Source organism: Alexandromys fortis, unplaced genomic scaffold, assembly GCF_014885135.2.
Source record: "Alexandromys fortis isolate MF-2015 unplaced genomic scaffold, M_Fortis_MF-2015_v1.1 scaffold_72, whole genome shotgun sequence".
NCBI lineage: Eukaryota > Metazoa > Chordata > Mammalia > Rodentia > Cricetidae > Alexandromys > Alexandromys fortis.
The window spans coordinates 9,036,440-9,063,209 of record NW_026067969.1 but is presented as its reverse complement, the minus strand read 5'-3'; the positions used below and the strand labels follow the sequence as shown (position 1 = coordinate 9,063,209).

General features: G+C 49.4%; 2 protein-coding genes across 12 annotated transcripts in view; one reads left to right on the top strand and one right to left on the bottom strand.

Annotated features, from left to right (window-relative positions):
• Positions 1-26,770, top strand: part of Ralgps1 (Ral GEF with PH domain and SH3 binding motif 1) — a 251,711-nt gene that overhangs the window by 145,122 nt on the left and 79,819 nt on the right. The gene's annotated exons all lie outside the window — the stretch shown is intronic.
• On the bottom strand, positions 1-26,770 carry Angptl2 (angiopoietin like 2). The gene is made up of 5 exons (XM_050154892.1): positions 26,362-26,770; positions 14,749-15,614; positions 3,928-4,121; positions 2,379-2,649; positions 1-1,643 (listed from the first exon to the last, which is right to left on the bottom strand). The coding sequence occupies exons 2-5, from the start codon at positions 15,563-15,565 to the stop codon at positions 1,444-1,446; spliced, it is 1,482 nt and encodes a 493-aa protein (XP_050010849.1). The 5' UTR covers positions 15,566-15,614; positions 26,362-26,770; the 3' UTR covers positions 1-1,443.

Below are 26,770 nucleotides of genomic sequence, written 5' to 3'. Positions count from 1 at the left end.
ATGCATCCACATAGCACTTAGGCTTTTATTGCAGATTTGTGTCGTTACAAGGATAGTCTGGGAATATATTTTTTAAAAACGCAAAAAACAAAAAAAACTCCTCCCTTTTATACACAAACAGGACATGCTACATGGTACACTGGGAGAAATGCTGAGGTAATGGGCATGCACCCAATTGTGGACAGTACCAAATGGCCCACAGCTCACACACCTGGCATATATACCCACCGGGAGTATCTCACCTTCTTGATTTATCTTTTGTTTCTGGCATGGCAGTCATGTGATACCTCTAAGCCCAGCAGGACTCAGGAAGCCACCATGCTGCAGTGTACCAACAGCCTCTTAGGCATGGCAGCTCATGGAAAGTAGTTAGTTTTCTTTGCATGGCCTCATCTTCTGGGAGGTGCAGTTTGGGGACAGGGTGTATATCATTCCCCGTGAGCCCTCAAATCTGCAGCTGTCTGGGAGTCCCAACACACTGGCAGTGACTTCTCTCCAGTCGAGTGTCTCTGGCAAGGCAGGGTACTGTTTGTGTGAAGTTACAATAATGTGGAGGCTAAAGTATGAATGGAAGGTATACAGTTGAGTACAGGTCTATGTGACTGCCGCTGTGGCTCTTGGCCTTGCCTTCCCTTTCCCATCTGGAACCCGAGCCCGACTATTTCCTCCCCAACGGCCAATGAACTGGGCCAGAAATAAAGGTCTGTGTGGCAGAAGGGGAAAGGCCAGAGAAGGGAGAAGAGGACCCTTGACCTCCAGTGAGCAGCCAGAGACTAAGGCACAGAAAGTGCAGGCCGAGGGGATGCTGGGATGGAGGGATGCTGGGCCGTCCCAAGAAGGGGAAAATACAACAGTGGAAGGGGAGTGGTTGATCAGGTGCCCAGAGAGGTTCCCAAGCAAGAAGGCCAGGAACCCTACATGAGAGATGAACTTGCAGACATTCCAGAAAGAATCCAGGCAATGCCAAAGGCTGTATTTTGAAATCAGCTACATGGCCTGTTCTGCCCTTCGACTCAAGAACAAGGCAAGAGAAGAAGCTTTCTCCAAAGCTGTGGTGCTGTTGTCAGCACCTGAGCACTGATGATGGGGAAGTTGAGTGTATGCGGTATCTAGTCATCCCACGTGTGATATGTGTCTTACGGGGACACACGTGGTGGCTCATATGCATGTCTGTCATGTGTGAGGGTATTGGCAGTTGTGTTTTTATTGGAGGGACTTAACTCTGTCCTGGGGATATGAGGCTAGCTGGTGTGAAAGAGAGCAGGAAGGACAGAGAACACTGTTGATGCCCATAACCTGACAGAGTGATTTGGAAAGTAAGGTCCAGCATCCTGTCCTCCCAGCCTGAGAGAAGTGGTGAGGAGCTGTGCTTGAGGTCTGCACAGCTGGGACGGCTTTGATGGCTTCTGGCAATGGCCATGGGTGGCCAGGAAGGGGGCAAGCTTAGTGGAAGGTGTTGGGGTTGGGCCGAATCATCATCACCACTTTCTTGAGTGAGTAAGATCCTCCTCGGAATTCGGCCCAGTAGACTCCATCCTGGTATCGGCTCCGGTAATGGCCCCCACGGTACCAGACCCCATTGAGGTTGGAGTGAGCACAGGCATTGTACCACCATCCTCCCTTCTGATAGTGGGCACAGTTTCCTGTAGAAGAGAAGGCATGAGGAGTGTTTAGGAGGAGATGGTTTTGCCCCATCTGTGGTATACCCAGGGTCTTCTACAGCACCCTGAGTAGGGGTCATAGGCTGGCCTGACTTTGTAATTTAGCTTTAGGACAAGCAAATGGTAGGATTGCAGAGGTGGCTTCACCCTCTCCTACCACCATGTTCTTATCTATAAAAGGACAGAATAATGCCACCAAACAGTACTGCTACATAAGAATAAATAAGGACCATGTGTCACCCATAGCCTAGGCTCTACACAGAAGTGGCCCTGGAGAAAGTGGAAGTGGCCTGCAGTGGGCTGGGGAGAGGGAAAACAGCTCTCTCTAACAATTTTTTAAGAGTTGAAAGAGCTGGCTAAGAGTCTTTCAGAACGATGAGGGAAGTGTTTAAGACAGAATGCCTCTCTTGTCCTCCCCAGCCTGAATTCCATCCAAATCACTTCTGTGTTATTTCGTAAAAGAGGGATATTTCCATGAAAACCTTGGCCCAGGGCAGCCCTCAACATGAGATCTGGGCTCTTCTGTCTTCCCTGTTTATAAGTGCCACTTTCCTGAAGGCAGTGGTAGAATGGGACTTTGAGAAGCAGTGTCAGGTAGCTTGGTACAACTATCTGTCACATGGCATCTTTTTGCTCCAGGATCTGGAGGCAGAGGCTCAAAAGTTGTTGGATTTCTCATCCCCATTCAACACCTAGGTTTGGCTCTACTTTTCTTACCTGTGTAGACATCATGATCCCTGTCCAGAGTGGTGAACTGTTTGCCATTGTGCCAGGTAAAGGAGTCTCCTGCGTTCCCGTGATAGCGCCCCAGCCGCAGCTTATAGTACTCGCTCTCTGGCTCTAGGCGGAAGCTAGCATATTCTGCAAAGACCTTGCGGCCAGACCAGTCCTCCATGGTTACAAGTAGTTTGTAGTTGCCTTGATTTGTCAGCCAGTAGATGTTCTCCAGGCCCAGCCAATATTCGCCATCGATGTTCCCAAACCCTTGCTGGGGAAGACCCAGGAGAGCAAGAGTGAGGAGTTTGTATCCCAGGAATAGTCAGAACACAAGGCAGGTCTAGGCTCAGTCCCTGCTACCTGTATATCAGGCTCTGTGAGTGGGTAACCATCAATCATGTACCATTCACACATCTGAAGAGCACACCTTTCCCCGTCCATCATGTGAACTGTTTCTTGTCCTTACCTGAGAATGCTGTAACTTCTCAAAGGCAGGATGATGTGATTATTTGAGAGCCTGGCACCTGGAAGGCATGCAGCCAGCATTGTTTAGATATGCCTCTAGGAGATGGGCTTCTCCTACGCCTCAGGTGCCTTCTCTGGAGATGGGCTGTGTGTACAGGTTGTGTAAGCCCCAGCATAGACAGGTGAGAGCTGTGACTGGCATGTGACATATACCTGGGTCCTTCTAGGTTTAAAACCCAGTGGTTTTGTTACTCATTTGATATGTGGTTTGAGGCATCAGCTGAACAGTGGCCCCCAAAGTCTTTTAAGTGATTCTCAAAGCCAAGCACTCTCACCAACCTCCCTAGGATGGGTAAACATTTGCTCTGTTATACCATCCCCATGAGAGAGTGGAGGAGTACAAAGATGACCCTGAGGCTAGGCTTTGGAGGAAGGAATCACTCCTGCCTAGGGAGAGCCAGGATGGAGGAGCCTGAAGGAACCAGCAGGACTACATGCAGAGACATCGGGGCTGATAGAAGTTGCATCTTTGGCCTTGAGTCTGTAGTTACTGCTTTACCACACTGTGGCTGTCAGCCATGGCAGGGCACTCTCCCTTTTCACCTGTAAGGTGACTTTGTAGCAATGCCTTCCTTAAGGGAATACACAAGAATCCGCTGTGCAGTTCCTGGCACAGAACAGGTGTCCTTTGACCTGAGTTGTTCATGCCATCCTTAGTGTCCCCTCTTGGTTCAGAGCATGGTGAGAGGTATAGCAACTCCCTCGCACTTGCCTTACAAGGAGAATGGACCTTGCAATTAGGGCCCAGTTGTCACAGTTTCCTATACATGCCTTTTAGGGGAGCTTCCCAGGACCTAGAGCCCTGGGACTTGCCCTTTCTGGCCCCTAACAGCAGGTTCACCTTTTGGAGGCCTTGGCTGGGAGAAAGATGCTGTCGCTACTCCTTTCTCTCCTAAAAAGCAGATAAGGAGGAGCCTGACCTTACCACTCTGATGGCTTTGCAGAAATGGTCCTGTCTTTGTCCTTATGGAGTGGAGTGGACCAGTCACCTTGTAGACACTGTGTACAGGCCCACTGCTCTCACCTTATAGGTCTCCCAGTTCCTGAAGAAGTTAACCGAGCCATCTAGGCGTCTCTGGATGACGGTCCAACCCCCAGGGTCGTGTCTCTGGTCGCACCACACCTGCATGAGGCGGTTGGTGTTCTCAGGCTTCACCAGGTAGATGGAGCTGGTGTCGTGGCCATCCTCCAGGGCCTGCAGGCAATCTCTCCATGGGCCTGTAGACACAATATGTGTATGTTACATAGCTGTCTGCCCCCAGACAACACCCTAGCTGGACTCCAAACAGACAGAACTGCTAACAGAGAGCTAAGGAGCACAATTTAAAGGGGCAGATCTTTGCTTTGTAAGTCAGAAAGCAGGAGCCCGGATTGAGAGTCAGAAGGCCTGGACTCTTAAGCCCCACTTCTGCTCTTGTGCGCTCTCTGTCTCTCTCATGTGACCTGTAAGAAGATTCTTCACATCTCCCAGCCCTTGGTGTCTCTTATTTGTAGATGAGAGTCATATTTTTCTTAGAGCCGTTAGGGTTACAGAGGTCATGTGGGTGGATATTCTTTTTTAAATACTTTATTTATTTTTATTTTATGTGCATTGGTGTTTCACCTGCATATGTCTGTATGAAGGTGTCAGATCCCCTGGAACTGGAGTTACAGACAGTTGTGAGCTGCCATGTGGGTACTGGAAATTGAATCCAGGTCCCCTAGAAGAGCAGCCAGTGCTCTTAACCACTGAGCCATCTCTCCAGCTCTGGATATTCTCAGAGTGATTTTTAAAGAAGTCGTTTCTGTTGGTGTCATGAGACATGTGTCTACTGTGCATGGCCATGGTCATCAGTGCTCTATAGGCTTGACGCTCTGCTTTGCCAGTCCAGTCCATGCTCTCCAAAAGGGATATCAGAGCCTAGATAGCTGTTGTGGGTCTTCAGTTCCTGACCGTGGCTCTTTCCCTCCTCCAGTGATGCCCTGTGTTTCAACATTATACTACAAGAAGATGTAGGCTTGAGCTGGGGTCTTCCTTAGTGATGAAATTTCTGACCACATAGTGTAAGATAACCATTACATTTTGCTGTTTGCTTATTATTTTGTATGTTGGTTCCACCACTGTTCAGTCACTGGCTGCAGTGGTACACACATGCCATCCTAGCACTTGGAAGTTGGCAGAAGAGGATCACAAGTTCAAGATGAGCCTGTGACACAAAGTGAGTTCCAGGCTAGCCTAGGGAATCAGTTCCGGTCTCAGCTATTAATTGAGTCTCATACCCCTTTGGGGCTGCTGTAGGCCTTGAGAAACTCAGAGCAGGGTAGACCCTCTCTGCTGGCCATTTTCACCAGCACTCTGAGCTATAGTTTCGGTGGTCCTGAGCTGGCTCCTGGGTTCAGCTAGTCCATTCTGATGACTAAAACTTGGATTTGGGTCCCTTCCTGGGCCTTAGAGCAGTGTGGAGCATCCCACTGAGCACTTGATAAGAAACAGGAACCATCTGCCTCTTTGTCAGTTTCCTGTGCTAGTTCAGTTTGGAGGCTGGGTCTGTGGACTTCTTTATTCTCTAGGGGACTTCCTACACCCTTACCTTTTCCCTGCACACAGTACAGGAAGGTCCTCAAGGTCTTCCCAGCCCTGGGAAGAAGGTATGACACACAGCAGCTCCTTTATTCCTTCCTCCCTCCTTCTTTTTCTTCCTCCCTCCCTCCTCCCTCTTCTCCCTTCCTTTATTCCCTGATGCAACTTCCTGCTTTTGCTAGGCCCCAGTTTCTATCCTGGGGAAGGGGAGGCCAGATCTTCAGGAAGAACATTCAGGGAGGAGAAAAAGGTTTTCATTATGTTTGGCCCAAGCCCCAGGGACTGAGACAGAATGAGAGTCTGTCCTTGACAGCTGGAGCAAAGCGCCGGTGGCGTGGGAGGCCTCTCAGCTTTCCACCAGGTCAGTGGGATGGGGCCACTTAGTGAGAGTGCCGTGGTAGGAGATGGAAGGCAAGGAAGACAACATAACTTACACTCACCAAAGCCAGCAGCTAGGGCTCTTCCTGCATAACCACCCAGCTCTTGGGGCATGGCCAGATATAAAGGCTGTTCTTGAAGGGGGTACCGTGCAAGTAGGCTTTGGAAACCACTGGAAGGTTTGTCTCATAGTTACCAATCTGTGCTGCCTTCTACAGTTCAGTTTTGCCTCTGGCATTCTTAAAAATGGACACTGGTTTTGTTTTGTTTTGACAAATATTTTAGAAGGATTTGAGGTCTTTAGTAGTAAATCTCTTAAGTAGTAACCGTTTTTAGAAAGGCCTGGGAGATGGCTCAAGAGGAAAAGAGCTTGTTGTGCAGTGTGGACCTGAGTTCAGTCCCCAGAACCTGTGCAAAGTAGTATCATAGCGCCCCTCAATCTTGTAGGCCAGCTAGCCTGGCTTACACAGTGACAGACAATAGAGACCCTGTCTTAGGCAGAGTGTTAGGTAAGGACCAGCACCCAAGGATGTATTCTGACTACCACATGCATGCCATGGTACTCACACATGCACACCCACATATACAAATACATACAAATATCTCTCACACACAGGCACATATATATACATACAAATACAAATAAATGTAACATACACATACACATTCATACACACACAATAAATTTATTGGAAGAAAAATTCAGGCTTCTACAACTTTTGAAAACGTTTCAGAAGGTTAAGTTGACCCTTAAGGCCCAGGTAAGAACACCTCACTCTAAGAAAGGCTTGTCTGGAACCTATGCCTACCTTTTGCTGTTAGCCCCAGTCTATTGCAGTTGCTTGGGTATTTCCACTGCTGATCCTTCCCATGATCCTGATAGGTGTTTGTAGTCTCCCCTTTTATAGGTGAGGAAATCAGAGCCCAGAGACCTTGGGAAACACCCTAAGGCAACATGGCCCATGCAGTCAGGGTGGCCTGAGACCTCAGATGGTCTAGGCGGGATGCAGCTTTCTTTCTCCCCAATCAGAGTGACCTGGAAAATGGAGACCTGGCTTTGGGCTTGGCATCCTGAGGACTGTATCTGTCAGGTTATTAAGCCCTTCTAGTTTTGTCTTTTGATAATTTGGGTTCTATTTTTCCCTACATTTACTTACTGTGTCCATGCAACTATTTTGGTGTCTTATGTTGAAAGTTTTCTTTGTGTATATGTGACAAATCTGGTCATTGTGCAAGGTCGTCTAGGATTGGAAAGTAGTTTGAATTGATGTAGATGGCCTTGTCGGCCTGCACAGCACTCAGGCCACCAGCTTCTTTAAAGAGCTGAGGCTCACAGAAACCCTCCACCATATCTCCCATACTCAACACATCCCCCTTATAACAAAAGTAAGAGGCAAATCTGTCAGCATAAACAAGTGATATAGACTGCATTGAAAGCGTGGCACCAGCACCCTGCTGTGATGAGAATTCCTTATGCAATAGGGATGGTGCCCTGGCTCTCTGTGCTGCACAGAGAAGTCAATACTGTAACATCTAAATAAGTCGGTGACAAATCTCTCATCATTGTGCTTGGATAATGACACAGAGAGCCAAGCAGAGCATCCAAATTTGGATAAAGGATCTGGGGCTGGGGAAAGACTACTGATGTGGTGTTGGGGAGCACTAGGGTCAGATCTTAGAGGCTTTTTTCACACTGTGACTTTAGGCAGGTTTCTCAGTGAGCCTCAGCTTTTACTGCTGTAACCCAGAGAAAGAACACTAGTCCTCCTGTGGATCTCAGTCCAGGGGCTAGGTGAAGTCTCCCTCTCCTTAGATACAAGCTTGATATGTTAGAGTGGTCTAACCCCTTACTTGAGACATACGTGCTGTTTGCTCTTAAGTTTCCAAAACCAAGTATATTTTAATACATACATACATACATACATACACACACACACACACACACACACTCACACACACACACACACACCTATTAATAGATATTTTCAACCAGGCACATTTTAAGTCAGAATTAGTGAAGGCTCCAAAGCTGTGTACAGTAGAAAATGAGGATCTTTTTTGTTGAGTACAGCTGAATGTTCAAAGTGCAGTGGGCGAAGCATCTTCTGGCACAGAGCAAGTGCCCTGGTGTTGTTTGCCTTGGCTCCCCCTCTGAGAGGCAGCTCTGCCCGCAGACAAGGCCAACACTAACTCGGCGACACCTAGGCTCACCTCTATAAAGAGCATATTTACATCATAGTCAGAATGTTCCACTTGAAGAGCAGCATGACTGCCATGGTGAGCAGCTCTGTGTGGGTCCCTGGAGAGTGGCAGCGGTGCAGGAAAGGCACTGGACTGAGACCAAGGATGAGGGAGGGATGCTGGCAAATGGGACACAAGATGTGCAGGTCTTAGGCCTTGATATTCTGGGAATTTTGCAATTTTTTTGGCCAGGGATAACTCAATTTATGGTTGGCTGTAGGCAAGTTGAGGCTGGCCACCAGACTAGACCAAGTGTAACATCATCTTGTTGTAACTTGAGAATGACCAGCCTCAGGTGGATGTACCCAGACCCTGCAGCGGGAGCAGTGGTTCTGATGAGGCAAGTTCCAGTGCCTGTGCCAAAGCACCCAAAGGATGAGGTGGGAATCAGAGCTGCTCAGCAGTTGGGGGACTCTTCTCCTAAGCCCAGCTACTGAGCACCAGGACATTGTGGCTCAGGCTTAGTAGATGACCCTGGGGTGTACCTGAGAGTGATTTGGTCCCGATGTCCCTCTAGAATATTGCTAGGACACCTTCCTTGTGTGAGAACCCTCTGTGGTTTTTGGTTCTCAATGGTCTAGCTCTATGGAGTCTCTTTGCTAACAGAAATGACTAGATATTCAGATTGGATCTGGAATGCCCTACTCAAATTTACCCATTTAATGCCAAGGCAAGTGTACCATGTGGATGTGAGTCCCACTCTGGCCAGTGGCAGGCCCTGGGTATCCTGAACAGGCCAGATGACAGACCCTGTAAAAAGGCACGAGGAACAATTTTGTTTGATAATGCTTACATCTTGTTTTTCAAGAATTCTGGTGAAGTCATTGTCCATGTCAATTGCTACCTTTCAGTGAAGCAGAGTATGAACAGTGGCCTGAAGGCAGGAATAGTTTGCAGTTGCCAAAGGTGTTGGCAGTGTGCATACCATTTCTTTCTTATGGTGGGGCAGGAATGTCCTCAGCATTGAGGCCGAGGGCAGGAGCTTTGAGGAGTTTATGAAAATGTTTGAAATCTAAAAAAATCTTATTGGCTCTCAGATGTGAGAAAGAAAAGTACAAAATAAAAATTTATTATCCTATGATTAAATTTCTACAAAGCGTACACCCATTTTGTCAAATTCATTGATGGTTAACTTTAGCCTCTATGAAAAGATGTTATTACTTTGGGAAACAATTTGTAAGTTAGATTTTTCTCACTTCCCAAGAATTCTTGAGCATGTCTGATGTTTGCTGAGAAATCAGAGCCAACCATAAATTAATTGAGTTACTCCTGGCCAAATAATTTCAAAAGTAGAATTATTCAAACCCTTTCAGAATTGTTACAGTAAAAATTATATTGGATGTGTGAGGTGACTGCACTTCAATGCATTTGATGCAGTTCCAGGTCTCCCAAGAACCCTTAGGGCCCATAAAGGGCTTCCAGGGGCCCCATCCTGCCTGTTTGACCTCCAAGTAAAAAATACTTCTCCACTGAAGTGTCCAGTGTTAGTTTTAGACTGAGAGACATGTACCCACTCAGGTTTCTAGCAGGGCTGCTGGGTAGGAGAGAAGGGAGTTTTCAACAGCTTAGGAAAGAGGCGGAGTTGGAGGTGGAGATCAGTGCCAGAGCTCTTGCTTAGCATTCTTTACCAGCACTATAGGAGACACACACACACACACACACACACACACACACACACACACACACGGAGGGAAGGAGGGAGGGAGGGAGAAGGGAAAGGAGAGAGAGAGAGAGAGAGAGAGAGAGAGAGAGAGAGAGAGAGAGAGAGAGAGAGAGAAAGTGGTTAGGTTCACAGGGTCCCGGAAGTCTCACAGTGCATAGGCGAGCAGCCTTCCGGGCTCCAAGGGTTGGGGTAGGGCCTGCCTTCCCCAGTGCTGCTGCTGGTGACCCCCAGGCTGCCTGAGTGAGGTAGTCATTGGACATGAAGGGTTCACAGTTGATGGCAGGCTGGTGGTCCTATGGTCAGCCAACCTATGGGCCCTTTCTGAGGTAGGGGCGGCTGCACTGGCTCTTGTTAAGGTGCCTATGTTGGCTTTTCCTGCTCACCTTTTATCTCCCACATGCTCACAGAGCCCTGTTTATCCTCTGTTCTGCCATTTGACCCTGTGACTGGACCGCAAGCCACTTGGCATGTAATTTGTGGTACTTTGGCCTTTTTCTCTGTCTGAAACAAGACATTTACCTAGCACTGAGCCTGGTCTTCATGGTTTCTTGACAGTTGCTGACTGTGACTGGTAGCAGATCTGCAGAGCCTCAGCCCCTTGTCAGCTGCTCTAGAAAGTTTCTCCCAGCTCCAGCAGGACTGCTCCATCCTGTCTAGGCTTCCTAAATGCCTTTGTATTTATCTGTTTTGGAGTATAGTAGAGTGGCTACTACCATGTCTCAGAGAACCTGCCAGCCAACCAGGTGTCTCCTATGCCATTTTATCCTTTCTGCAGAGCTGTTGGATTATAAGGTAGCTCAGGTGCAGGGGCCCAGAGCTGGTGTGCAGGCCTGTCTCTGGCTCCAGGTTCCTCCTGTGATGTGCTGTTGTTGCCACGCAGTTAGGGTTGTTGGAGGTCTGTTCCTAGTGAATGGTGGTGGGCTGCTGTGGGGGCAGACGCCTTCTCGGGGTAGTGAGTCAGTGTTGAGCAGATAGGTACAAGTCCTCCACATTCTACCTGCCTTCACCCGTTTCATCTCCACAGGAATGAATGTAAGCTATATTTCTTTGTCATCCTCAGCTTGAGAACCTTCTGGAAGCAGTCTCTCCATGGCAGATGGTCATCTACACCCAGACCAATTCCTAAAAAAGGAAATTATTTCTGTGGGGAAGTTTCGAGCAGACCATATGCTGGGGAGGCCATGTGTCTGAGCAGCCACATGCTGCCCTACTGGTCTTTAGAAACGACCCTTAAGAAAATCACATAGGCCACTTAATTTCAACTTAAAGAAAAACATTTAATCACTGCCTTTGTCATTTAAACTAATACTTTAGTTTTAAAGAGGGAGAATCACTTATCCTTTTTAGAGAGCAAGGATAACATGAGAGTGAAGTGAGGACTTCTGCTTTATTGCCATGGCACTCTTCATCCGGGTCATCCCAGGGAGGCTGAAACTGAGACAGCAGTGATGGACAGTCAGGGAGGGACCCTCTCCTGTGTCCCATGAGCAGGTCCCTACAGCTCTCCTTAACAAGTGACCATCGTTATCTTTACTATGCACTCACTCATCAGGCTCAGTAGACATCATAGTTTAGACACAGCAGTGCTCAATGCTGCTTGCTCTCACTTTTCAAAAATGAATTTGGTGGCCTGCATGAGTATTGTACAGTCACCAAGTAAATTCATCACAGTGATCCATTCATGTAGCAATCTGGCCACAGATGCCTGATCTCTAGGATTTTCTCAATTACTTCTGGCTTGCCAAATGCCAAACTGTTGGGATTTTCAGACCCTGAGATACCAAATGCCCAACTCCAATAGTCACAAGGTTGATAGTTTATCTTCTGCAAAGAGCCAGGGCCTTCAGCCCACTATCATTCTTGGAAAGTGGCCCAAGGGGTGTCAGGATAGCTGTGGGTCACCTCAAAGAGCTCTTTGTGATCAGCTCTCCCATACCCCTAGAGAGGGAGGGGATGAGAAAGCGGTCCTGGAACCCCTAGTGGCTTTTGTTTAGGCAGAAGCTAGCAAAGAATGTTCTTGAAATGTCTGCTGCAATGGATTTTGGATATCTTAATTCATTTACGAAAACGTTTCAGGAAAAGAAGAATACAATACAGGGGAAACAACACACACTCTAGAGGGAGGAGACCAGGCGGCTTTCCCTTCGATGTCTGCAGCCTCAAAGGCTAAGTCAAAACCAGGACTAGCCACTCAGCCCTCACCTTCAGCATCACGTCCCACCTCCCCAGCTCTATCACCTTGGGACCAGTTCTTTTCTCCTCATAATAATCATGTGACCTGCAGAAGGGAGGGAGAGATGGGGGTGACCTGCAGAAGGGAGGGAGAGATGGGGTGACCTGCAGAAGGGAGGGAGAGATGGGGTGACCTGCAGAAGGGAGGGAATAAGCCAGTTCTGAGACATGATTTTGTGCTGCGAAGCATGGTTTCCATGCTTATTTCCTGTCTCAGAGGACACGTGAGGTCGAACCAGGGGAGAAAGTCTACCTAGGAAAGTGTCCTTGTCAGCTTGTCCAAGCCCCAGCCAGCTCTAGAGGCTGAGGATGAGAAGGTGGTTTTCACATGTGTTGTCCATGAAGCAATAAAGTCCCAAGAAGGGGTCATAACATCTATAGCTAACATGCAAGAAAAACAAGAATTTAGGCCTAGCTGTCCATGAAAGGCTGAAATGTAATTCAGAGGTGGGCCCAAACTTGCTGGGAGCTTCCCTAAGACCCGTCTCCTGGGCATCAAGTACACATCCTTGTTTCTATGCATTGGTTCTGAGGACTGAGGCGGAGTGGCTTGTTCTGCCTGGGATGACTGCAGCTGATCACACTTGGCATTCTATGTAGAGGCCAGACAATGCTCATTGTATTCCTGGTATTTTGTTATGCTGGCTTCATAAATTCCCACAGCGTTCCGAAAATTTTGGCCCTTCTAGAGAAATCTTGTCAGACCTGCTATGTGGAATTTGGTGAACAAAAGTGACTGGGGACAGTGTAGATCCCAAGCCCTTTCACACACTTGCCACCTCCTCTGCGCTGAGTTCCTGGAGACCAGGGACCATAGTCTTCACCAAGTCAAAGGAAGGGCCAAGCAATATTGGCAACCCCTCATTACATAATAGCACATTGTTTTTTATGATATATTCCTGTGATGCTGTAGCTCTGCCCCTATCTCCTCATTTGAAGAAAGTTAAGGCTCAGAGGAGTTCAGAACAAACAAAAACTTATGTACATTTGTTGTTAAACTTCTGGTCCTCCAGCCTCCACCCCGTTGTGTTCTAGGATTACAGACACATGCCACTGTACCTGGTTGGTTCAGTGCTTCATGTATGCTAAGCAAACACTACCAACTGAACTACATCTCCAGCCAATTAAAGAATTTCTCATGAGCAAATAAGGTGCAGCTCCAGGTGTTTCTCCCCATTTTGTTTTGGCTCAGGGATGTCCTGAGATGGTTGAGTTAGAAACCAGAGATCCCTAGTTGAAAGATGATCTGGAGACTGTGACACCACCCTGGCTGCAAGCACATCTGAGCCTTCATTTGGTGCCCGAGGACACATTTTCCCTCTGGGTACTCTGTCAGAACACAGAACACACCCCACCCTCTCCTTAACCTCTGATGTAAACCAGGTGTGGGTGCAGATGGCATGGTCATCAGACATTGAACACCAGAGCTGAAGACAAACTGTTTACCCCTGTCTCTTTGTTTTAAGATGCAGAGACCATGATCAAAGGAGGCTGCTTACCTCGGGCCCAGTGCCACACACACTTTGCAGTATTTCGTGTTCTACAACTGTCAGTTGGAAACAGACTAAAATAAATCCTACCCAGAGCCTTACACGAGGAATACAGGGACAGGGTTACTTGCCTCCTGCCCAGAGCTCACCAATAGAGGAAGCAGGATTCCAACCCAGGACAGTCCAGTCCAGTGTACCCACTCTCCACCCCCACCCAGCCCAGGTCTTTCTTTCAAGGAGCTTTGACAGGTGCTGTGCCATGAACCTAGCTCCCCACTGCCACCACTGACTTGTCCATTCTTGCTCTGCCCACTGGCCACACACAGATTCAACTCAATACTACTGTTTATTTTTTCAAGTGTGAAACAGGTACAAACCAGGGTCTTTTCAGTAAAAATATATCTCTACCAACAAAGAAATTGGCACCCGTGCACAGTCTTAGGTTACCTTCTGCAGAGATGAATTCAGTTAGCACATGTGGAAAATAACAATGCTTAGATGGAGAAGCCAAGCTCCAGGAACTGGCTCCCTTGAGGGGAGTCCTCTAGCCTGCTCCCCCTAACCTACAGATTACTAGAGTCTGATGCAGAGGCCCAGCTTGGACACAAGGGCCTGACTTTACATGCAGCCCAAGCATGTTCAGCATGTGACAGGTTATTCAGCCTGTCCTTGAGGAGCTCAATCAGGTGACACTCGTGAGACTCCCAGTGCAGTTTCTTGGTTACACTTCCCAGGGTGTGCTCCAAGGACCCTGTTCTTCCACGACAGTGTTCTGGGAATCCCAGTTTAGCATGACATGTGTGTTGAGAGTGTATGGAAGTCTTGTTGACCACTGGGCAGCAGCTGACCGAAGGGAACTCCCAATCTTTGGGAAGAGATCCTTCTGGTCCCCACCCCTATGAGACTTTAACTTTGAACTTAATAGCACTTCTCCACTGGCCTGCGACTTGTCAGGTGACATTTACAAAAAGGTAGCTCTGGGCCCTGCATATGGATGTGAGCCCACATGTGAGACACCCTAGCCACCAAGACAGGGCAACTGCAGTCCCTCAAAATACCTAAGCCTGAGTTCTCTTTTCTCAGAGACCCCAGAGCTGACACCCTTCCACAGCTGCTCTGCCACTCACCTCACCCTCCCAGCCCCACTGGCTCCAGCAGCCACCTCAGGAGGTTATGCAAGCCCTGGGCTGGTCTCAGCTGGCCAAAACTCTTCCCCCAAGTAGAATCATGGAGGCACCTGGCTCAGAGGCCCATGTGAGTGGGGCTCCCCAAAGGACTTACCTGATGGTTTATCAGTAGATGATGGGAGGCTGGTGAGAGCAGGCATGGTGGGCAGAGGGGGAGGCAGCACCTTCAGGTTCTGGTCACTCTGGATCTCGTTGGTGGAGATCTGATTGATGATGCGGTTGTAGGTGGGTGGTTGGTAGACCCGAGGTGGGGTGGCTGGGGGAGGCTGGGGCACGGGTCTGGCAGCAGGTACCCTCTGGCAGTGCTCCTCTAGCTGCGCAATGACCTCTGATTGGTTGTGGGCCAGCATGACCAGGTGCTGGAACTTGTGCTCCAGGTCCTTGTACTTGCTAGCCAGCTGTAGCATGTCAGCTGTCTGGTTCAGAATCCTGTTCTCCAGCTGGGAGAGCTCCAGCGCGTTGTCCCGCTTGCGAATGATCTCATGTAAGAGCTGCATGTACAGCTGCGTGACTCGAGAGTTCATGTTGCGGCTCTCCTTGCGCAGCAGCTTCACCTCGCTCACGATGCCGCCATCTACCTCTACCAGCTGCTGCAGTGTCTCGATCTGACGCTTTTGCTTAAGCAGCTCGTTGTTGAGCAACTCTAGCTCCTGCTTATGCACACGATTCTCCAGGTGCACCTCGGGCTCCTTGGAGTTGACACAGATGGCACCTGTGACCCGCTGCTGGGGCACAATGAAAGTGTAGGTGCACTTGTCCGGAGACTCGCCTGCCCGCTTGTACCTGTTGAGGTAAATGTACTCTCTCTGTGAGCCATCCTCTGTGCCCTCAACATCATCCTCTGGACCTGTAGCAGCTCCGACGGTAGCCAGTAGCCCCAGCCACCAGCAGGTCACACACAGTGGCCTCATGGTCCTTGCAGTGTGGTGGTTGGTCTTTACGAATGAGGTCTCTGAAAGCCTGAGATCGGAGAAATGAAGTCAGTGACAGCCCCATCCCTGCCACTGGCCTGTGCCAGGCAGGACATTACACAGATACATTTTGGGGAGGCTATGTTCCACTCTCCTGGAGTCAGAGAGAGAACAGTCATCATGGAAACATCAGAAGATGATGGGGCCCTGCTGAGGTAGTAGGTAAAAGGGATCTGCTACTTCCAGAGCCCAAGAACTTGACACTGGGAATGGGAGCTTAGGGGAGTGTCTATTCTCCTCTGCCTTGGGACTCTGACCTTCGCATTTCTGTGTTCTACACTCTCACACCCTCGAATTCTTCCCGGGTTTTGCCTATCTCAGCCCTGGTGGATCTTCGTTCTCTAAGTGCAGGTACAGGGTCTCTCTCAACCTCTGTCCATAGAATGTAGCATGGAGAAGTCTTTTCAGCAAGTGTTGGCTAGATGAATGAGCTGCTAGACACAGAATGGAATGCCTCAGTAGTGGACAGTGTCCACAGAAGGAGCATCCTGTCACATGGCTTTGGTCTGTGTGGTAGCTAAGCTACAGAGTCTCAGACAAGAACAATCTGACCTCTTCTAATTCCAAGTGCTGCAACAGCCAATGACTTCAGGATCCCCATCGTTGCAGTGAGTTTAAATCAGCAAGGAACAGAAGTTAGGCATGTGTCTCTGCCTTGTTTCTTAGACGGTATATCCCTTTCCAATACGTTCATCTCATGTTATGCTGTGCCAGGCAGTGTGCTGGTTGCTGGGGATTTGGCTGCCTCACAGGGCTTTCATATCACCAGAGCTCCCAAGAACTGTAAGGAGAAGCATCACGTGTTGTGAAAGGTTATGACAGGGCCCTGACCTAATAGAGGGGTCAGGAGCACTTCCCTGAGAAAGTGACCTTTACACTGACTCTTGAGGGCTGAGTAGGAATTAGATGGGCCTAGAGGGACTCTAGGATTGCCCAGGGCTACTTCCCTGTGTTCTTACAATGTCCTTTGATGGTAGCTTCTCTGCTTTTTTTTTAAATTTTGTACAGCGTATATTTATTTGTGTGTATGCATGTAGGGGCACAAGTGCCATAGCACGCTTGTGGCGGTCAGAGGACAACTTGCAGGAGGCAGTTCTCTCCTTCTACCGTGTCTGTCCTGGGCATCAAGCTCAGGTTATCAGGCTTGGGACAAGAACTCTTACTCACTGGCCCCTCTCACCAGCCCTAGGTACTCTTAATTCCATATCACAAAGCAGGAAGTCTTAAGATCACAAGGCTAGGAGGTGGTCCAACCAGAATTCAGCCCTGGGCTAACAGCTGTTGGCAGCTCAAAGCCACCAGTGTTACCACTTTTCCCTTCACATTCATATCTGCTGAATGCCAGCTGTGGCATAGAATCCCACGGAAGCTTCTCACTGCAGCCGCTGGCTGCAGACTGCACCATGAACCAGCCAGTGGGCAGATCAGACCCTGTTCTCCAAGGGGCTGTGTTGGGCTGTTTTCTACTGAAGTCAAGAGCCAATGCTTGGTTCCAACAGTCGGAAAGGGCCTTTTAGGGTCAGGTAGAAAGGATATTTAATGGAGAACTGTTCTAGAGAGAGATGGGGCTTCAGTGAATACAGGCTAGTTTGACAATGTTTGCCTGGTTTCCAATGCTTTGGCTTCTTGGGAACTGGTAGCCCCCCCCCCCAACACCGCCCACACCGATGCAGAAGAATGAGGCGAAGCTGGGCTCCAGGCTAGGGTGGGCCCTCCTGCCTCACCTTCTGTGGGCAGCTTACCTGCCTGCTTGGTGACAAACACCTCTGTGCTATGGCCAAGAAACTGCCAGAATGCCAGGGAGGCAACTTGGCACGAGAGAAAACACTTTTTTTTTCTAAACATTCCCAGGTATCCAAACCTGGAGGCCGTGCTGTTTATTGAGTTCTGTCCCTTCCCGAGTGTGGGTCCTCACTGCTCTTGCCTTTGGACTTGAGATCCTGAAGACTGAGCACCTCTTCAGTGAGGGTAGAATGTTGTGGTACCCACAGGATAAAAAAATAGCAAAGCACCACTGAGGAGTGCCAAGGATAGCTGTACTGTGGGTAGAACGTCATTGCCCTGTTAGAGGAAAGCTGCTTAGACCAAGTTCTAGCCCTAGGCAGCTGCCTAGTGCTAGCACGCACTGGTGTGATCCCTGAACCCCTTCTCCTGAAAGAACATTGCTTGCTATCATTAAAATGCAAACCAAACTCAACATCTGCCACTCACATATGTTCTGATGACCCCAAAGCCCAGAATCTGTTATTAGTGTTGTACCTGACTTAAAAGTGAGGAAGTGGCACACACACAAAAATGTCACAGAATTTTGAGACCCATTAAAACAAGTTTAATGAGAAAAAAAAAAAAGTGAGGAAGTGGAAGCTCAGAAAGTTGTGAAGTCACTGGCTAGTGTTAGAACCAGTCAGTTACCAAGTGTCCTGGTGGAGTCGGGGCTTGCAGTTCCATCTGCAGGGTCTGGGCTTGGTGGGGTGATTGGAGTTCAGTGCCTTACCTAAAAGAATGGAAGGAACAGAGTCCCTTGCTGGGGGTCTGACACCCAAGCTCTAGGTAAGTCTGCAGTGCTAGTAACCAGTGGAAACTTGAGATGTCCAGGCAATAGGGGGCCCTGCCTAGGGACATGCAGCAGGTAAGAGCCCAAATTGAACCTCCAAGGGGCTTACATCAGTACCATGCTCCCCATGTAGCCCTTGGCCTCCCTAGCAAGCATTTGTTTTCCCTAAGGATTCTAACCTGTCTTCTGCTAGTTTGGCAGTTCTGAATGGGCAATAATGAGTCTGTTTACTTTTGCTTTCTTGATATTTATTCAACTAATTGCATCCCAAGAGAAATAACCCCCCAGCATTCCACAGCCGCCTTAGGCTGGGGACTAGCGCCACTCCAGTCAAAGTTCCCCTCCTCGCTTTCTCCCATGACCAACAAAGAAAAGCAAACCCAACTGTTTTCCTTGGCTTGGAAATTAAAATAAAAACACCGATCCGAATCGCTTTTCCACATTGTGTGGCGAGGAGTTTCCATTGTGCCGGGCTTCCCTCTCCCCACCACCAAGGCTGCAGTGACCACGTGGCAGGATGGCCTCTGCACATGGGGAAGTAGACTCCTTAAGCCTGGGTTTACCCAGCCTCCAGTGGGTTGCATCTGAATGTCCCCATTTGGCCTGTGTGGTGGGGCCACACACTATGTGTCTATATCCCTCTTGCCACCACAGCACTGTAGTGGATTGCTCTGAGGAAGAAGCATCATTTTGGCGACACAGAACTGTCTCCTGCCTGAAGGCAGCAGCTACTGCCCTGGGATATACTTCTGAGCTCTTATCTCAAAGATTAGGAATGAGAAAAGTTCAGATAATAAAAATAACTCCAGCCAGTTATTTCTATGGTTCGAGCACTTTGTTTATGACTTGTCATTGTGTCTTCCCAGCAGCTCTTTGGGAAGGACCCATTGCTTCAGGGCAGCCATGTAGCTAGGAGCTGGGCCCCACACCTGTGTCCTAGGTAACAGCACGGCAATTCCCCCATTTGATTACTGAGGTGCTGGGGTGCTTTGCTAGTGAGCTCTGCCATTCTAGGAGGATACAATCATGGTCTTTGTGGGTTTGTGTTTTTCTAGTATTTTTTTTTTTTTTTTTTTTTTTTAAAGATAGGGTCACATGTGCCTCAGGCCAGCTCTAAACTCCTTGTGAGGCTGAGGATCACCCTGCCTCCACCTCTCCAGTGCTGGGGTCAGTGGCATGTGTTATCATACCCCGTTTATGCAGTGCTGCAAATCAAACCAAGGGCTTCCGTAAATATTAGGCAAGCACTCTGCCTGCTGAGCTCTCTCTCTAGTCCTAGAACAGCCATTTAGTTACCGCAGAGGTAAGTCAAGGCTAATAGCAGGGCAAGAGAGGAGACTGCTCAGACTTGAAGACCGTGAGTCGTTTGCCTAAGTCATGGAACTACTGAATAATGGAGTCAGGTAGCAGGTGCTCCAGATGCACCAAAACAACCCTGCTATGGAAATGACAATGTGCCAGGGAGCCTCAAGAAAAGCCTTCTGATTTTCTAGGCAGGAAGAAACTCTTGTGGTTCTACAAGCCGGCCTCTTGAGGGGTACTTCCCTGCTCAGTCCAGGTTGTCGTCTGTTGGAAGAGACACCACTCTGCCCAAGCTAGCCAGCTGTGACCTGTAGAGGCGTCCCAGACATTCTGGAGACCTGAGAAGTAACCTCTGCTGAGGCCAAGAGGCCCATATATGCCTGGCTCTGCCCTCCAGCTGTGTTTCAGTGAGTCTGAGGGACCAAAGCATGAAGGGAGACGGCAAGTCTGAGATCAGAACAGCAGAGAGCCCAACAAAAACGTAAACACCAGCAAATGGCCATTCTTTCAAAAGCTGCAGGAAGACTGGGCATGCCTTCAGAGTGGTACCTAAGCCAGCAGCTGACCCAGGATAAGGAGGGATCAGCTGCAGAGAAAGTCTCAAAATGAGCCAATAGTATTAAGAATAATGGCTGTCCTTTGTTATGCACGGGTGTACCCCACACACTGTCTTGTTCTATACATAGACAGCTCTAGGTACTGGTTGGGCTGCCTGAAGCCAGTTGTCCTCTGTGATTACTATTAATAGCATCCAGGCAGCATGTTTTATGACTCCTGACCTAGGAGACAAGTCATACCTGTATTGGGCTGTGAGGAAAAACCAGGCCCTAAGGTATTGGGTCACTTGGAATAAACATCTGGACCCAGATTTGATGGACACTACAGCTCCGTGCCCTCACTTCAAGGTTACCTCTCCAGTAGGAATAAAGACGCCTATTTGTTTGATTGTCTAATGGCCAGGATGCAGTTGCTTCTTACTCTTGACCAGATGAGCAGACATGGCTTTCAAGTCAGTACAAGGGTGAGTCTTGTTGGATGTTACAAAGAGCTTCTTGATCTGTGAGTGGTGAGACCCCAGAATGGACATTACAGATGAACAGTGGTAGACTCACCTCGGACAACCTAGAGAAGGAACTGTGTAGCATTTGTCCTCCATGATTCACCCCAGCCTGGAGGCCAGGGAGGGAATAAGCAGTCTTCAATCCAGGATCCTGAATCATCCCTCACTAGGAGGCCATGGAGGCCCCCAGGGAGGCTGCAGCCAGCTCTCCACTTTCTCGGTTAGTATTCACCAGACCTTTATGTAAGTCCCCCTCAGTTCAGCCTTCCATCACCCACTGGTTTAGCCTTCCCATCTACCAGTCCTATGTCTGGCTCCATCCTGGGGTCAGCCCTGTTGTGGGAGACTTGGACAGAGGCTTGAACCAGAGAAGCAGAGAAACTAGGACCACATCTTCCAGCTATGCTGGAGAAGTGATGGGGTGGGGGTGGGGCCTGTCTGATGTCCCAGGCTCTCATGCACACGCCATGGGTGAGCTGCTGGCTTCCAGGAAAGGCTGAATGTGTGGAGGTGGGCTGTGGTCACACTGTGAGATCATAGGGCAGAGGGGATGTGGTTAGGCCTGGGGAGCTGAGTGCTTATGCCAGGAGGGTGAGGATACTGTTGTTACTTTTCCTTGCTGCATTATTTGGGAACCATTTTAAGATTCCCCCAAAGTCTACACACTGAACCCTCTGTGCCAGGAATCATGGCCAGCAGAGCAGAGGCAGGGAGTGTCTGCAGAAGCCATTTGAAAGTCCAGCTTCTGAGTTGGCTGCTGTGCTTCCTGCAGTGCCTAGTGTGCTCTGGAGCCCTGGGGGGGGGGGGGTGTCCAGATCTGAGCCTGGATGCACAGCACTGCCCCAGGTGGCTTCCTGGAAAACCTGGGCATGGTCTGGAGCTTCTTTTCTGAGCCCAGCTGAATAGCTAACACAAAGGTCACTTCAGCCAACAGGGACAGTCTCATCCATTGAACATCAGGACAAGTTCTCTCCGTGCCCGCCTCATACATCATAGGCACTCTGTAAGTAGGAACTGTGATTATACCCATTTCAAAGATGAACACACAGAAATGAGGGATAAGGACAAGGACCAGGACCAGAGCCGCGAGATGGTGGGCCTGAGATGGCTTTCTTACCCACATGCTCATAAGCGGACTTCAGACAGAGTATGATGTTGCCCAAGTAGACCAGGAGCTGGCTAAGGCTGGCGTGACAAAGACTCCTGACCTTCCCCTGCTCCTCCTGCTGCAGTGTCAGGTCCTGTGTGCCAGCACCCCAGTTTCAGAGATATTTGGGGAATTAAACTTAGGTCATTTGGTGTGCTAGGCTAGCATACTACCCCATAGTTCATTCCATACACACTTCCAGCTCTGAATAAAACTCACATGGCATCAAGTCAGTGTCTTTACATACACCTTACCTTCATGTGCTTTTTGCCTGGCAAACCTTCTCCTGTAATTCTACCTGGTATGTGTCTGTCTGTCTTTCTTTCTTTCTTTTAAAATATTTATTTATTATGTATACAATATTCTGTCTGTGTGTATGCCTACAGGCCAGAAGAGGGCACCAGACCTCATTACAGGTGGTTGTGAGCCACCATGTGGTTGCTGGGAATTGAACTCAGGACCTTTGGAAGAGCAGGTAATGCTCTTAACCTCTGAGCCATCTCTCCAGCCCGTCTGTCTTTCTTTCTAAGGTGACCTCTTAAGGCCACCTCTCTGTTATGAACAATTATGGCCATCTCCACCTAACACCCAGAGCTCAGACTACCCTGGCTGGCTGCCCCAGAGTATGGGCTTCTTAGAGTCCCCTCAGCATACCCAGCTCCTAGTATAGCACCCAGACAACTAGATGCTAAGGACTACGTTCATTCCATATATTTTCCTGGCCAGTCATGAAAACTAGAGCAGGAAAAAAAAAAAAAAAAGAGGTGTGGTTCCTGTTGCCCAGGGGCTCCATAGTAGCAGACATTCCTAATGTCTGTGGCAACAGTTGTGGGGAGCTAAAAGGCCCTGTGATCCAGCCAGGATGGGAACTAGAGAAGGTGGGTCTAGGGGGAGGGGAAGTGCTCCAGGTGAGACCTTGGCAAGAACAGTGTATCTATCCCTCAAGGTCCATGGTCTGTGTGGTTGAGAGCCAGGCCTGAGGTTTGCCTCATGGCTCATGTACTCATCCATCCTGAAGATCTCTGCTGTCTGGAGTGGGTTCTGAAGATTGATTTTGCAGGACAAAGGAAATGCAGTCTTCCGTGGAGGAGGTTAGAGGAGGATCTATCCCTGGTAGGGTTTTGGCATTCTGGAAACCAGGAATCTCTGGGAGGCGAGAAGAGTTCCTTCTGAACTTTTCTGTGGTGGTCTCAGCTGCCTATTTGAGGACTAAGTGTCAAGCCAAGCCTCTGGGGCTGCTGGCCCCAAGACAGGCTGGTTTTACCAGGGAGTGGACCTGCACAATGGCTTGATTGTCAGAGGCCTGGCTCCCCAGCCAGCATCTTAGCATTCCTGTGATCAGAATGTGTCTCAGAGTGATGTGCACATGGACAGGATGCTGTAACCCTCCCTCAAGCAGTTATTGAATCAGCCTTCAGGAGCAGGGTACAGCTTTGTCATAGAAACTCCTCCAAATAAGGTTTCTGGAGTGGCCTATCTATCCCCACAAACTCCAGGATGCCTATAACTAAGTAGCCTCTTTGGTGTTTCACAAAAATTTACAGAAAAGACCCACTTCTCCATACATCAGTTCCTCCTGGAAGCTTCTACTACATGGCTGTGCCAGATGACTGTGGGCTGGGCTAGAGTGACCAGGTCAAAGTGAAAGGTTCCCCTTTGGCCCACTGATGGAGAGATGTGGAAGAAGTACTGTTTCTGCACCTCACTTCTCACTTCTGAACCCTCGGGACAGTGCTGCTCATCTTGGGGACCCTTTCAGTTGCCACGGCCACCTCTTATGACTCATAGCATCTGTTGAGTGTTTATGGTGTCTGCCTCATCTTGGTGGGCTCAGGTTCTACACAGCAGTTCCACCGAGTATACTCTAAGTTGAGAACATTCCAGATGAAATAGGCTATGATTGAATGAGAGGCCAGAGGCTGAATATACCTTCTGTCCGTTTTGTTTCCAGATGCCTGATGCTGCCTCAGGAACTGTTAGGTGTGGCATAGTATAGATGGTGAGCTCCCGTGTAGCAGCCTTGAATTATTTCCCCAAATAGTGATGAGAGAATGCCTTCATCCATCTGCTCACGTGGATGAATATTTACTCAAGGCACTGGCCCCCATGTGCAGAGTGTGAGGAATGGTGTCAGGTTGTGAGGACAGCAGAGAACATGCAGCCAGACTTTCTATGCTGCAGATGTAGTCTCCACAGAGAAGGCAGCATGGAGACCAGGGAAGCACCCTGCTCTCAGAGTGATTAGGGGCAGCAAAACCAGACTTGACTGTCAGTGACACAGGGTGGCGTTAGAATAGGAGGAGTTAGGATACTTTGTGGAGTCGTAGAGTAGGATGGAAACAGGCAAAGGCTTTAGAACTATATCCTAGGTTCAAGTCCCATGGATCACATGACTGTTGCCTTAGGCAAGTTAGCCTTCCTCAGCCTTTATTCTTCCATCTGAAAAGAGGGTGCTAAAAGCAGAACCTGTTTCCTAGAGTAGGGGTAGGGATGGAATGGCTTAAAGTGCCTGCTCAGTGGCTAACTTTGTAGACTTGTGTGGGGTCCTTGCCTGTAAACCCATAGCCGTGCTACGTAATTCTCAGGATCATGCATGCTGCCCACCTATCTCTGCAGTGTCTGTCCTTACCTAGTGATAATCTGTTTGTGTTAGCCAGGTTCACAAAGCCAGAGCATACAGAGGCCAGAAAGCCATTGCGTCCAGATTATAGCAGAAAACCTTCAGTGCCACCCACTCTAGAAGCTCGGGCTGGAAAGCATATACTTCACGGCCACTTTCCAAATGTCTCCAAGACCTCAAGAGCCCAATTGGCCCTCTGGAATTGTGGGAGGAAAGCTGCTGTCCCTGGGCTCAGATTCACTGGTATTGTGTGGCACTAGTCCATCATGGCCAGGCTTGCTGGAGGCTTCTCTGCCTGTCCCTCTGAAAGACAGGTGTGGCTGGCAGTCCTCTTGAGGGACCATGGAAGGTCCATGTTTCTGTCCCTGCAGATCTGACAGGGATGTCAGTAGGCAGACCAGGAGCACTCAAGGTGGTGCATTGTGTCACTATGCCTGCAAGAGTAGTACTGGAGGTTTTGATCTGTTTCTGTATTTCCTTCGAGTATACTTCTTGGCTGCAGAAATGCTACAGGTAGCCTCAAACCCTGGGCCTAGATGCAAAGACCTCACCCTTTAATACAGTGTCTCACATAAAATTATTCTGTTGCTACTTGATAACTGTAATTTTGCTACTTTTATGAATTGTGATGTGAATATCTGATATGCAGGATACTTGATGTGTGACCCCCTGTGGGCTTGAGAACTGCTGCCTTAGCAGAATATATCCAGAACAGGGAAAGAATTGGGGTACTTGTTTTCCCCTCTGAACAGTTCTGATGGTTGGGCTCTCAGTAACTAGTGTTCAGAGTTTTTAGAGGCTCTGGACACAGGCACTGGGCTGTGGACTGAGGCCTCATGTGCCACCCCAGAGAACAGTGATGTATGACTCGGAGTGGCCCTGAAGCCACTGTGAGATGGAAACGGTTAGATGTGTGCTGTGGGGTAGCTGCAGGTGCCTGCTCACCTACTGCAGAGCTGGGCACTCTCACTGCTCCATTTCACAGCTCAGGAAACAGGCTCAGAGCCACTGGGCTAATTCTCAGAAGAGCTCAGACTTGGAGCCAGCTCATAATCTCTGCTATACTCTGCCTGTACTCAGAAGAACCCATGTGGAGAGCATTGAGCTAGCTTCAGAACTGGTGTTCTCAGTCTTCCTCCCAGCCCCTGTGAAAAGGGATCTTTTTCTGAGTGACCACACTGGCCTCCGGGAACTCTCCTACTCCCGCAGCAGAGGCAATAGCTGACCCGTGACACAGATGTCACAGGGAGAGGGGAGGGATCGACAGAACATTTCTGTTTGGAAATTATCTCATGCTGAGTCTTTCAAGGGACTCCTTATGTGGCGCCTGCAGCGTCCCCTCACGAGGCCACCGGGAAAGCATGCCCTCCAGTTTCTCAGCATAGCCTGCTAGTTGGAGACCTGGGGGCCATCTGCTGTGTCCTTGGGCACAAGGGAAAGTCAGGACAACACTTTGCCTCACTGACAGAAACTTGTGTGTGACATGTTGCGTCTCGCACAGGACGCCTCTGCTCCTGGCCCACTGGAAACCTGTGAGCAGGCGCTGCCTGGCCGGGGGCACTTTCTGAAAGAGGGCTTCCACTGCCTCAGGCAGGTCTGCTAATGTCCTAGCATTTTCCCTAGCCTGGGTGTGCAGGAGGAGCCAGAGCTTAAACATAACTTGCCAAGTCCTCTGCTCCCCTGCCACTCTCAGGCGGCTGCCTCACAAGTTCACACTAACACACATGCATGTGCCCGGTTTACCAACCAGTGTCCAACAACCATTCCAGTTCACCTCATAGGCTCTTTGTCTGAAAGAGGTGAGTGGGGTCCACCAATGAAGTCCTCGACATCCCAACCCCACGCTCCGTGCCTCAACACCACCCTGGCCAAGTAGTCATAGTCCTCTCTCTCTAGTCAGATGCTTGGTGTGGCTCCAAGTAAAAGCGAGGTCCGACCCCCCTGTGGTGTCCAGCTGCACACCCCCAGATGGAGGGGGAGTCAGAATTGCTCACCCCTGGCCCATCTCAAGCCCCCTTCCCCTGGATGCTACAGTTGAGAGCTGGCCGCTTACCTCTTCTCTCCTGTTTGACTCTGGAGCAGCCCTTCACATGCTTCCCGATGCCATCAGCGGGGCAGCCTGACCATGGCCTCCAGGAGGGTCCCGAGTCCCAGGCTGTCTGGCAGCCCTGCCTTACTGGCCTCTGCTGGCAGCAGCCCGTGCTCTTAGGGATGGAACTGGCTAGGGTGTCGCTGCGGCTGCTCCTCACTGCTCTTCCTCACAGCGTGGCCTGCAGCTTCCTCAGTGCATGCTCCTTGCAGGTCCTGGGCTAGGGGTCCATCCCCAGGACGACTCAGCAGCCTCAGTTGAACTCCAGGTTCTTTGTGGAGGCTTTACATGCCGCCAGAGGAAACTGTGAGCGCAGCCTGACCCTGGTTGGCTGCAGGCACTTCTCTCCGCCCACTAGTGCAAGAGGATCCCC